Source organism: Octopus bimaculoides, chromosome 2 (assembly GCF_001194135.2).
Source record: "Octopus bimaculoides isolate UCB-OBI-ISO-001 chromosome 2, ASM119413v2, whole genome shotgun sequence".
Classification (NCBI taxonomy): domain Eukaryota; kingdom Metazoa; phylum Mollusca; class Cephalopoda; order Octopoda; family Octopodidae; genus Octopus; species Octopus bimaculoides.
The window spans coordinates 155209901-155224267 of NC_068982.1; the positions used below are offsets into that span (position 1 = coordinate 155209901).

The window sequence follows — 14367 nt, forward strand, 5'->3', positions numbered from 1 at the left end:
ATATATATATATATATATATATATATATATATATATATATATATATAATGGACAGAGTTGAAGTGTGAAGATAGTGTATGTGAATTGATCAACTCTGTAGGGTTAATTATGTAATCTTGTTATGCACATTGTGAACTATTCAATTCAACAGTAAATTTTCTATCAATTCACATACACTGTCTTCGCACACCAACTCTGTCAACCAGGTTGATAAATTGATAAAAAAAAACTTACCTTCTGGTAAAGTGTAAGGAGTAGCTGTAGTGTGAAACTTACTCCTGTCCACAAAAAGATATGAGTAAGAATCAGAATTGTGAGACGAATCTTTAGAACCTGATGGTGAGTTTGTTTGAGCCATGTTGTATTGTAGAGAGTGAGTTAAATCATAACTGTAACTGTAATTCAAATGAAATTAATATAATTAACAGTTAATTGTAGTAAATAGAGAAAATTCAGAATCATCATGATTATCGACAACTTTTTATTATCCATGTCAACAATGGGTTGGCTGTGATATTTATCATTATCACAATGTAACAGCAATATTATGTGCCACGTAAAAAGTATTGGTGATAAATGCTACATAAAAAGCACACAGTAAACTCTGTAAAGTGGTTGATGTTAGGAAGGGCATCCAGCTGTAAAAACCAAGCCAAAACAAACTATGGAACCTGATGTGAGCCCTGGCCTTGCTAGTTCCCGTCAAGCTATCCAACCCCTGAGAGCATGGAAAATGGACATTGAATGTTGATGATGGTAACAAATACAACTGTTTAAATGTCTGAAAGTGTTGTTAATAAGAGCATATATGTCAGTGGTTTGGTGGACAAAGCCAATATTATGTATAGTTTCTACTCTGAATTTGTGAAGGCACATGGCTAAGTGGTTAAGGTGTTGTGCTCGTGATCATAAGAGCATGATTCTGATTCCCTGACCAGGTTGTGTGTTGTGTTCTTGAGTAAAACACTTCATTTTACATTGCTCCAGTCCACTCACCTGTAAATGAGTCCCCCTGCAATGGATCAGCTTCCCATTCATAGGAAGCCATGGGAAACAAGTAACCAGTCTGATGAGTCCGCAAACTCAAGACACAACTCATACAATTTGAATGTAACCTGGTACATATTCAAGAATAAGACACCTGACAAAGCTTGAAAATCAAACCAATTGCAATGTATTGTAGATGTAAATATTTTTGTATCTAAAGACAAGATTAATAGTTTCATCTTTAGATTCAATTAGAATTGTGATTAATTCCTACAGGTAAATTATCAATGTATCATTAACTATGAAATGGTTTTAGAATGAAAATAACCTTACCTGAAGTAGAAATTACTAGAAAGATCTACATTCTGAAACATTTTCACATATCTACAATAAAAGAGAATTAAAACATTGAGCTAATCACAGCAATTAATCAAATTTAAAATGCTAAACCATCATAATCTCAACATCATTTTAGTGCAAAGTAGCCCAATCCTAAGTCCACTCCTCAGGAAGGCCTAATATTCTTAGTTCCTTTCTTAATTCTGTATAAGTATTTTCCATGTTACACTGAATCTAGATGAGTGTTATTCAAGTTTGATGCAGTCAGAATTGTATAAATAGTTTGGCAAGTTACAGCGAGATTCAACTCCTGCTGAAATGCATAAGCGAAAATCAAACACATCTGAGCTGTTTTCTGTATCCACTAATGAAAAGAATTAGTATTGTTCATCACCAAATAATATTTCCTTAACCACTTGCCTGCAAATACATTAGCTGCACAACATTCTAAACATTAAATATATATTCACCTAACTCTCAGTTCACATATACATCAGCTGATACTCAGAATAAATTATCTTGTAGCTTAGATTCAGTAATCACTGAACAAGGAAAATCACATAACACCACATAGAGCATAACAATCAATTCTACATATGAGAGTATTACAAGTCTTTGTCTAAAATAATTTTAGAGCAATGCTAGCAATAACCTCTTATACAGAACTTGGTTGCAGTGTAACTATTAAAACAGAATAGAACTAATGTTGGGTCTTGTTAAAAGAAACTGTTTTTTAAATGCCATAATAGGAGTTGTGAAGGAACACAGCCTAGTGATTACGGTATAGCACTCATGATCAGAAGACTGTGGTTTTCCAGTAGTGTATTGTGTTCTTGAGCAAAACATTTCATTTCACATTACTCTTGTCCACTTGGCTATAAATGGGTTAACCCTGCAATGGACTGGCATTCTGTTCAGGGAGAACGTTGGCCTGCCAGCCTGCCTGCAAAGCCAGCAGTGTGGGATCATGCGAAAGCTACAATGCATGGTAGTACATTGTGACCAGCAGTATATAACATCCAATAATTTGGTCAATATAGTGATAATAAAAGTCATACAGCAATGATCATAAGTTGTAGAATAGCATTTACAGAGAAGTTTTATAATAGGAGTCATATAATAGCACTTGTATAATAGTAGCACTTGTATAATAGAAGCACTTGTATAATATCATAAAATAACATTTATATAATAGAAGTAATATAATAGATGTATATAAGTCAAATAATAGCAACCATATAGAAAAGATAATAATAGCAGTCATATAAATGAAGTCATAATCACAGGCAATAACAGAAGCTAAATAATGAAAATGATATCATATCAACAGCTAGATAACAAGTCATATAACAGCAGGCATACAATAACAAATCTATAATAATAAAAGAATTGGAGAAAAAAGACCAATGCCATACCGACTTTCATCCGAATGGATATGATGAGTTCCCACATTAGGTATGTATATCATACATGTATCCTCAACTTTATAAATTGTGTGTGGACCAATTAATGCAACACGGCGCCGTTTTGTAATTAAGATCATATAATAACCTTCTAAAAAACGTACAAACCCTGCAGAAAATAGAGAATATTACACATCAGTAAGCATAAAGCACTACAGATTAATAGGTATTTTATTCAGAGAAGATGAAGTTTAGTTTATAAATAATATCTTTTAACAAAAGCACAAGTTCATAAATATATATGGGGTGGAATATAGCAGATAAAATCAATACCAGTTTTGATTAGTACTAATTTTATCAACAATGGAAAGATGACTGTTAAAGTTGACGTCAATAGAAACTTAACTCAAAGCATAAAAATTTAGTCAGCAATTTAGTCATGAGTGAAAACTTGTTGCACATAAACAGAGTGCATTGTATACAAGTTTTTTTTTTTGGCAGTTTCTTCACAGTTTCAGCGAAGACAAAGGATCTGTGCCCTTGACTTTTTGCAAGACAAGTAAGATTGATGCAGTTGTCATTCAGTTTGAGCAGCTGCAAGTTGATTATTGTGAGGAATATGTGGCTGGAAAGTAAACAACATGTTGCAATCAAAAAGGAACCAAAAAGAAAGAGAATCAGAAGATAGCCTGAAAAGTACTATAACTTACCAGCAATACCAAAAGCTGATTCAGATTTAAACAACCCAGAACCACCTTTTAGAATACTTGATAGGGGTCTATTACCCGATTCGATCATTGCAAGTGTATTACGCACTTCATCTGCTGTGTACACTTTCTGCAGGAAAAAAAAAGACATATTATGGTCAATATAATCCTACTACTAGCACTATCACTACCATTATTTTGAATACAATCTTTTTATTTAAATTGTAAATGAAATTATGGTAGGCTCACATAGTCTAAGAAAGACAGCTCTGCAATTTCATGCTAAACCTGACAAATGATTCGTTTACAGTGATCAAGTGTTTGTGTTGTACATTAGCTCACTATCTCCATCAAATCAGTGTTGCTCAAACAGGTGCACAATGTACCACACGTCAGGTGTTGAAGTGATCAGAGAGTAATGTGAGAAGAAGTGTTTTGCTCAAGAACTCAATACATCACCTGTTCCAGGAATTGATTTCACAATCCTGAGTGCAACACCCTAAACACTCGGCCATGCACCTCAAGTAATTCTAAATGATAGCAGTCATATAAAAAGCAAACATATAACTTCCTCCCTGCAATCACAGAAGCCCTTTTCATAGTCTCTGAAACAGGTGGGAGAAAGCAATCTTCAAACTGGGGATCTGACTTGAATGCTCACAACAGAGTGTGCTCAATAAATAGCAGCCAACAGCCAGATGGATTTTAAACTGGGTGACGGATTAATTCTACCATCTAAAAATATCTCTCCACAGGGCTTCCTTACTGTTTTGTCTATCAAATTTGTTTCACAAGACTTTGGTTGACCAGAAGTTACAGTGGAATACACTTGTGTAAGAAACTACACAGTAGGATAAAACACAAAACTTACATAGTTGCACAGCAAAATTCTTAAACACAGCAATGCTTGCATCCATAGAACGTTTCTGTACAAGACAATTCCACTTACTTTAGTTGACATCAATGTAGAATACATGTCAGAAATTTCTAGGAATGATACTTCTTATAGACTAAAATCTTTTGCAAATGACTCAGTAGATATGGCACAAAGCTACAAGATCAGGAATCTTAAGATCATATCCACTGTGCACAGTGTATTTGGATACATTCATGAGTTCAGATTCAAATCAGAAATTAAGAACTAAATCTTCTGGATATATTTTCTACAATAAGCTGGTATTCTATCACAGGAAAAGTAGCATATCTGCTTTATCAGAGGAAGCAAAGAAAAGCTTACTTTCCAAAGATCAAACTCACTCCCCATAGTATACCACCATTCAATTTATAACTCTAATTTTACATTGATCTCCCTTGCTTTATTTCATAGGAATATATTTTATTTGATAAAGCTATTGATACATTAAGTATGTTTATGAAAGATAAAAAAGTGACTAAGTTGATTGAAATTTTTTTAACCATACATGAATAATGAATGACTGTAGAAAATTTGAAAAAAAAATGGATGCAATTTATGACCTTACCATGTCATCTTCCATAATTAGGTCACGTGGCTCATTTCTATGTATCTTGAGAATGCGAAACTTAGTCTCATCATTATTTGAACCAACGACATATATACGCTGAAAATGAGAGAATATTACAAGATACATTACCAAAAATAGAGATGGCCTATATTCAAAGAGAAAAAAGGCAAATAATAGTGAACTACAGATTTAAACACACTAACTGTAGATTTCCTATTCATGGAAGATTATACATTGTTTAATTACAAAAGATTCTCTAACCAATGAAGGAACCTCTATGTGGTCGTTCAAACTGCTAAAAGTAACAGCCAAATCTCCCTCAAATCATCTTAAAAAAGAAATGTTGGATAAAGGTGCCATGGATTACTTGGACATAACAAAAAGATGGGATAGTCATGACTGAAACACCTAAGTTATAAAAATAACTAAAGATTTTCAATTCTAAAGAAATCAGTATGTCAACAACCAGTAAAGACAAACCAATAAGGGAACTTCTACATGGGAGTTGCACCTGCAAGAAATAGCAGACAAATGTCACTCATATCCAAACCCTGCCATCTTGAAAAGGAAGGGACACAGTAGATAATGTAGTTTGAAATATGTAATGCCCAACATAAGTACAGTGTAGTTATAGTTGGAATGCTTTAATGGTTTGTTGAATCAGCACAAACCAGGAGCTAAATATTAGCAACAAACAGTTCTACAAATTTTATTACATGCACCTTCAGCTGAAATACTGAATATCCACCATGATTGCTCAACCTGCTCAAAATAGCAGCTAAATCTCCCTCAAATTACTCTCTTAAAAAAAAAGAATCAGATACAATGGATAATGTAATCCAAAATACAGTATCATGAAAATAAAAGATGCAATGGTCAAGGAACCTCTAATCTTTCAGTCTGCTCAAAATAGCAGCCACATCTCCCTCAGATCACACTCTATCAGCTTTAAAAAAAAAAAGGCACATTGGAAAATATATTCTTAGACACAGCTTGTTAGACTAAACAAGATGTAACAGATGGAACTTCTGCTGTAGGTTTTCTCAATTAGGTTAGACCTGTGACTAAACAATAATAATAAACCTTACAGAGACAAATTTAATATTGATTTCTAACATCGGCACAATAATTGATTAGTTGTTTATTTTATTGATTTTAAGTTAACATCAGCAAGATCTAAACTCAGAACGTGAGTACATAAGCCAGTTATACCCTAGCATTAGAGGGAACTTGTAGAAGAGGTAGACCCAGGAAGACCCGGGATGAGGTGGTGAAGCATGACCTTCGAATGTTGGGCCTCACGGAGGCGATGACAAATGACCAAGACCTTTGGAGATATGCTGTGCTCAAGAAGACCTGGCAAGCCAAATGAAACCATAACCGTGGCCTATGCCAGTGCAGCATAACCAGCCCATTTAAGGGTACCCTTCAATCATTGGGCAATAAACTGCGCTTGTTGAGTCAAGTGAAGTCATTGTCGTGGCCGATGACCATGCCGGTGGCACGTAAAAAGCGCCATTAAAGCGTGGTCGATGCCAGTACCGCCTGACTGGTTCTCGTGCCGGTGGCACATAAAAAGCACCCACTACACTCTCGGAGTGGTTGGCGTTAGGAAGGGCATCCAGCTGTAGAAACTTTGCCAGATCAGATTGGAGCCTGGTGCAGCCTTCTGGCTTGCCAGCCCTCAGTCAAACCGTCCAACCTATGCCAGCATGGAAAGCGAACGTTAAACGACGGATGAGGATGATGATAATATTATCTTCAAATGTAGAGATCATGGCTTCAAATTTAGGGAATGGATGCAAAGTGATTGATCGATCCCAGTACTCAAACGGAACTTATTTCATCAAACTTAGAAGGATGAAAGGCAAAATCAGCTTCGATGGGATTTGAATTCAGAACGTTAAGACACTCATGTATACAACAGTCTTTTGGAGAAGGTATACAAGAAGTGAAAGTACTTGTAATATACATATATTTATATATACACGTACACAAAAATACATAAACAAATGTGATTCAGCTGAAAGAAAAAGAAAGAATTTTTTACGGAATTTGCCGAACAAATGCTTTCACTTTTCATATTTTCTCTGAAAGATTGTCATATATCACAAGACATTTTGTCCAGCACAACCGATTCTGCCAATCTATTATTCTTTAATAAATACTGATTTCTTTCATATGCACAACCTATCCATTTAGTAAGTGGATGAAGGTATAGTCGATATCATTAACTTCTCCACGCACCCAGAACTTGATATTTTATTTTATCGCCCCATGAAAGGCAAAGATAACTTAGCTAGGATTTGAAATTAGGATGTCGAGGTCGCAAGGCATTGTCCGACACTCTTTCAATTAACCCATTAAAACTATTAATAACTCCGTCAACAATGAAGTGATTCTTCTCTTTCAAGTATTCGGGAAGAAGTGTCCTATTATGTCAATGAGATGAACAAGTGAATATGCTGTTCATGGTTTATAACATAAGGTTATTCCTAGTTTAAAGTTCACAAATAGGCATAATGAAACAGCAGTTAAATCGCATTAAATCACGCTCTACTGTGCCCATCTTTCGTTAGTCCACTCACCACACACACACTGGCTAATATAGACCTAAAATAGCAGTCTGAAAATAAGAGGGGATCGTCGTGGTAGGCACGATTTTAAGTGAAAGTGTGTTGTATCAGTGATTACCAGATGTTAAACAACAATGATGGGCGACATGGGAGCCTCTACATGGACTTTCGATTTACTAGAAGTAGCAGCCAAATCTCTCAAATCATAACGTACCGTTTGAAAAAGAGGGCGGATATATTATTAGATAATGTACTCCAAGGTAGGATACATCTGAAACAAATGGGTGAAATTGTTATGACTGGAACACCTTAGATCAAGGCTCTGCTTGATCAGCGCTAAGACAATTTGAACAAACGTAATAAAAATAGTGAAAATAAAATGATACATATAACAATAAGATTTTGATAAAATAAACTGTCCTAGTAAATTCCTAAGTATTACATTTGCATAACAATGGATATACTGCCAAATTCTACTTATGGTGTTTATATTGTTTCATCTAAGACGGATAATATCACGCACTGTCTGATAATGAATGATGAAACTTTCTGAAAACCTAAGGTGGCATATAACACCAGAACTCGATATTCTAAGAGATATAGTATAGAGTAATTAATTGCTTTTTTTTAAAATTTATTTAAATATTAGATATTAGTAATTACTCAATTTTACAACTAATTACTAAATGCAACATGTCGCTAAAACATCTTGCTTTCCGTACATTTCAGAACACTTGGTATGCGACTAAGTACAAACCCTCCCACGGAAATCTGAAAAATTGGGAATTAAAACCGAGTAGAGGACAGAAGACATGCACTAAAGTTTAATATATTCCTAATATAATGAAATTATGAATGAAATTATAACAAACACCTGTCAAATCGTCAGCGGAACACATAGGCTTTCATTTATCAATTAATTTACAATAGAAGAGTTATAAAGTTTTATAACAACTGGTCTGTTTTCTTGACTATTATATCTATTTACCGATTTTTTATACGATTTTAATGGTTAAAATATTTAACTGCAAATAAAGACTCGTAGAAACTTACCGCTTTTGTCTCATATAACAGCAGCTTTTGCATAGAGGAAATAAATGGAACTTCTGTTTGTTTCATTGTGGACGTTTTTGTTTTGTGTGTGTGTGTGGTGGGGATTATTTAGTGAATAAATATATAGTATTTGGGTTTTATTAACACTGACACGAAAATAATGTACGATAATTAGTAAGAAGAACAAAGTTTTGGATAAGAGACATCCTGAGTGTACTATTTAACAAATATTCCCGTTAATAGGAAAAAAAAATACAAAAATATCTCTGGTATGAAGAGACTGAAAACTATAGATTAAATGTAATGAGTAGGAAAATACTGAGGGTACAGATTTTCCTCTTTCTTGGTTCCGAAATGAATGTACATCACAGAGAGTAGAAAATAGCGAAGATGAGAACAAAATGTCTGTAATTCGTGTTGTAAACAAACTACTGGAATAAACAAATAACTAGAGAGGAAATGTAAGGAAGACAATTCACTTAAATCGTCTGCTATCTATAAAGATAACTACCAACATGACTTATAAATCCCATTCATATTAGTTTGAAATGTTAGCACAAAACCAGCAATTTCGGGAGAAGGGTTAGGTTGATTACATCAAGTGTTCAACTGGAACCTTATTTTATCGACCCTGAAAGGATGAAAAGCAAAGTCGACCTCAGCGAAATTCCAAATCAGAATGTAAATACAGACGAAATGCCACTAAGCTTTTTGTTCAGTATACTAACGATTCTGTCAGCTCAAGGCGTTATAAATCCTTTTCATTTTAAGGATTACTTGACTAGTTTTTTTATCGTTTTTTTATCGAAGGAATGAAAGTCAAAGTTGATGTCTGCGGGGGTCTGAAATCAGAGCGAAAAGGATCGTACTTAAAAACTGCGAGCATTTTATCTGACGCTTTAAAGAATGTCAGCCCACCACCGTGCAGCAACTTACTAAAAATAGCAGCCAAATCTCACTCAAATTATAATTCTATCGTCCTTTAAAAATAAAGAGAGTACAAAGTGGATTTGGATAAACAAGAAGACGGCTTGGACGTTGCTGAAATGTCTTCATTCATAGGTCTGTTCAATAAATAACAAGTGATTTGTTGTACTGGTGTATCTCGAAAAATATCTAATATTACAAAGTCGTAAGGGTGATGGATTGACAAAATTAGTGGGATGGAGAGGAAAATACTTTATGACATTTAGTAGTCAAAAATCGGAGCTAATAAATAGAAAACTAAATTATATTAAACTATATTTTTAACATTAACTGAGTAAACATAAATCATCATCATCATTTAACGTCTGTCTTCCAAGTTGGCATGGGTTGAACGGTTTGACAGTAACTGGTGAGCCAGATGCACCAGACTCTATTGTCTGTTTTGGCATGGTTTCTATGACTGGATACCCTTCCTAATGCCAACCACTTTACTGGGTGTACCGGGGGCTTTTATGTGACACCAGCACTGGTGCTTTTTAAGGGGAATTTCCAAATATACGTACAGTATCTCAAAAGTACAGAATCCTTTCGTTTTGGGTATATGAAATTATAATATTGCTTTCATCTATTGGATTTTTTTCATCAGTTACAACTTCACCGAAGAATAAAGTGAGCTGTTATGAAGGTTCTTTAAAAGAGAGGGTAAGAGACAAATTTGAGAGGGAAGAGGAGAGGTGAATTGAGGAAAGTATTTTAATGCCTTTGTGGGGAAGAGGTGGAGAGTGAAGTGCTGTCACTGATGGTAGTTGTTCAACCAACAAAGAATAAAGTACAGCCAGTGCTGGATTTTCAGGAGCTGAATGTGGCATATGGTGCTAGTGAAGAGGCTGTGGATATATAAAGGAGACTAGAGGTAGATGACTGGGGCTTCTACAATAGTAGATTTGAAGTCAGCCAAGCTACAATTTCATGTGGCCAAAAAACTGTGGAAATACCAGCTGGTGAAGTACAAGGATAAGATATATTGCTTCACAGGTACAGATTCACTAGCCCATATCCTACCAAACAAGGAGTGAAGTTGCTGCAGAAGTTTCTCACTATCATGCTGCAACAACTCCACATGTATACCATCTATAGCTGGAGACCTCCCATTATTCGTCCTTGAGACAACCACCGCAACTTCTTCTAGCATTGGTGGTTCTGCAAGAGCTGCCTTCACAGGTAATTCAGGGATGAGACTGAGAACATCCTCACTAACTACAGACTACTGATTCAAAAGTTCATCAAAGTGTTCTCGCCACCTTCACAAAATTTTATGTGAATCATGAAGAAGCTCTTTACCATCCCTGCTTCGAAGTGGCGTCATCAGAGAAGAAATCAGTTCATAAACTTCTCGCAAGAGACCATACAACAGCTTTGTGTTATTGGAATCCAACGCCGCCTGTATCTCACCAGCCTTCTTACTCCACTACATATCCCTCGTCTGAGAAAGCCTCCACCTCACACGTGATTTCATATCCTTGAGCTCCCTATGCAACACATCTCTCTCCTGTGGCTTTGCTGACAAATTGCATGACAAAGTACATTTTTTATCAGCCAATAAATCATCTATATGTTCATCATTTTCTTTAAACCAATCTTGATGCTTTCTTTGTATCAATCCCAGAACTTTCCTGCCTATATCATAAACTGACTTTTTAAGGGCTAGCCAATCTTCCCCAATATCTGCAACATTCATTTCCTCTCATAAAGTTCTCAGTCCAACACTGAGCCCCACGAAGAACACAAACACACTGCACATCTCATCTGTCATGCACAAGGATGTAATCCAGAATATGCCATTCTTTAGATGCAGGGTACATCAACGTGGTCTTAAACTTATTCTTTTGTTGAAATATAGTATTGGTAACACAAAGACGCAGCTCCTCGCACATCTGCAGCAGAAGCATACCATTACTATAACACTTTCTCACCCCATGCTTTCCAATTACAGTCTATGTATTAAAATCCCTGCCCACTCTAGCATTAAAGTCACCCAATACGACGACTTTGTCTGCTTGAGGGATATTTTTTATAATGCCCTTCAAAGCATGGTAGAAAGAAACTTTTTCGTCATCAGTAGAGCACATAGTTGGAGCATACACACTCACCAAGGTCACATAATTTCCTTTAACCAAAGGAATTCTCATGGACATAATATGCTTGTTAATCCTGACTGGGAATTCCTCCACAATAGTAGTCTTAACAGCAAATGTCACTCCAGCCTCTCCTCTAAACTCTTCATCTTTCCCTTTCCAAAAGAATGCATATTTTCCACAAGTTTCTGTAAGATGACCATCTCCAGCTAATCTCATCTCAGATAAAGCAACGATGTCAAGATCATGGCGTCGAAGCTCCTTCGCAACAAGAGCAATCCTTCATTCAGGACATTCTGAGGACACGCGGTTAAGCAGTGTCCATACATTCCAACAGCCAATATTCAATATTTTATTTGGTTCTATCACAGTAGCATGATGACGGCCAGGTTCAGACTGTGATGCTCTGGAGCCCCTGTCAGGCCAGACTCTTTCATCTGATGTGGTTCCAGAGTCCTTACTGCCATTTATTTTTATACTGTTTTGGTACATCATTGATTGTTTGCTTAAGGCTACAGCCAGCCATTCAGTTGTGACTCACAGCACTATCAATAATCATCAATTAGTTAATTGATTTTCGAGCGAGATCGTTGCCAGTGCCCCTGGACTGGCTTGTGCGGGTGGCACATAAAAGACACCATTTCGAGCGTGGCCGTTTTCATGCGGGTGACACGTAAAAGCACCCACTACACTCTCTGAGTGGTTGGCGTTAGGAAGGGCATCCAGCTGTAGAAACTCTGCCAAATTAGACTGGAGCCTGGTGTTGCCATCCGGTTTCACCAGTCCTCAGTCAAATCGTCCAACCCATGCTAGCATGGAAAGCGGACGTTAAACGATGATGATGATGATGATGATGATTAATCAATCAATCAGTCAATGTTGTTATTGTGCAGTGCCTGTGCAAGAAGATTTTTTTTTAAAGTGAGGAAAGGCTGTGCACTGAGTCAATCCCACTCACAAAGCAACAGCAGCCATAACCCGAAAAGAAGAAATCAACATTATCGGTAACCAGAGCTGCAGGCTTTATGTTAGAGTTATCCCAATTACCTGAGTTGCCTTCTCCTAGAAGGATGTCCTAACAATGGTTTACCGTGCAATCGGATATTCAGTCCTATTATTTCTATGTCCCCACGCAAGATACAGCCATAAGCTGGATAAAATAGATATAAGGAAAGAAAAAAACCTGTTGCATGGTCAGGCGGTCGGAGACTAAACTGGCAACTCCACCAAGCTTGCTTAGTGAGGAGGGTGTTTGTAGGACACCCTGCAGGATGAAAAACAAAACCTGTCAAAGGGCAGAGGAACTCTTGTGAGTCAACGGCCATCCAATATGTGTGTAATTATGTATTTACTGTATATCCCCTTTTTTCTCATAAATTTTATATATAGTATATTTTTTATAGTTTGCTCATTATATATATTTTTATGTATATATTGTATATCAATATTTTTTTTTATATATTGTACATGTACATACATACAGATATATATATGTGTGTGTGTGTGTGTGTGGAAACTAGGGATATATTATATATGACCGAAACCTTTGGAAATATGCTGTGCATGAGAAGACCCGGCAAGACAAGTGAGACCATAACCCATGGCCTTTACCAGGGGTGTAGCCAGCCCACTTATGCGTACCTTTCCTTCTTTCAATTTCTCTTGCACCAACAGGTCTTCGCAAGCAGAGTTTAGTGTCTAATGAAGGAAGGCTGACATGGGTGCTAGTCATCGAATTTGGTTTGATTTCGATTTCACTTGCCTCAACAGGTCTTCGCAAGCAGAGTTTAGCATCCAATGAAGGAAAGGTACACATAAGTGGGCTGGCTACACCCCTGGTAAAGTCCATGGGTTATGGTCTCACTTGTCTTGCTGGGTCTTCTCACGCACAGCATATTTCCAAAGGTCTCGGTCACTAGTCATTGCCTCGGTAAAGCCTAATGTTCAAAGGTCGTGCTTCACCACCTCATCCCAGGTCTTCCTGGGTGTACCTCTTCCACAGGTTCCCTCAACCGCTAGGGTGTGGCACTTTTTCACACAGCAATCCTCATCCATTCTCGCCACATGACCATACCAGCGCAGTTATCTCTCTTGCACACCACAACTGATGCTTCTTAGGTCCAACTTTTCTCTCAAGGTACTTACACTCTGTCGAGTATGCACACACACAAGTTTAATATCTTTTCCAGATATGTACCATGATCAACAGTTTTGACTGACTAGAAAATTCTTTTACTGTTGGATTGTCCTGCAGGAAGAGGCTATGCCCATAGCATTTGCAAGTCATCTGATACAAGTGGGATTGGTGCAGTTAACATTCTTCCTGAACATTGCAAGAAAGATCATGTGCAGGGAGGGATTTCCAGAGAACTGGCATTCTGGAGAGGCAGGACTGGGTTGAATGTTCAATGTCAAACTTGGACCCAAGAGTGATAAGAGTCAAAAGTAACTGAATGAAGGTGGCACATGACCAGCAAGCTCTAAGGACTATAGGCCACTCAAATTGAAGTGGAAAAGCAGAAAGGAAACAATATATGTGTGTGTCAAAATTTGAGGGCACTGGCAAGTGATTTCATGCCAATCAGTCGGGAGGCTGTTTTGTCGTGTCTTTTGTTTAGGATATACGTATGTCTAGCTGCAGCACTGTCTCAGATATGGGAGCAATACTCTATGATGGGTCTAACCTGAGATTAGTAAAGCATTGATAAACACTGAAAGATAAAGTATTTTCTTGTTTTGAAGAAGAAGGCCAGTCT

At 36.7% G+C, this 14367-nt stretch overlaps 1 protein-coding gene across 1 annotated transcript in view; it reads right to left on the minus strand.

Annotated features, from left to right (window-relative positions):
- Positions 1-8989, minus strand: part of LOC106877055 (polyphosphoinositide phosphatase) — a 33642-nt gene extending 24653 nt beyond the window's left edge. Inside the window, exons 1-6 of the mRNA XM_052965678.1 lie at positions 8550-8989; positions 4918-5016; positions 3440-3566; positions 2742-2898; positions 1321-1371; positions 235-395 (exon numbers count right to left, since the gene is read on the minus strand). Of these exons, the coding sequence (XP_052821638.1) occupies positions 235-395; positions 1321-1371; positions 2742-2898; positions 3440-3566; positions 4918-5016; positions 8550-8615 (661 nt within the window). The 5' untranslated portion in view covers positions 8616-8989. The remainder of the gene's footprint in view (positions 1-234; positions 396-1320; positions 1372-2741; positions 2899-3439; positions 3567-4917; positions 5017-8549) is intronic.
- Positions 8990-14367: the final 5378 nt, after the last annotated feature.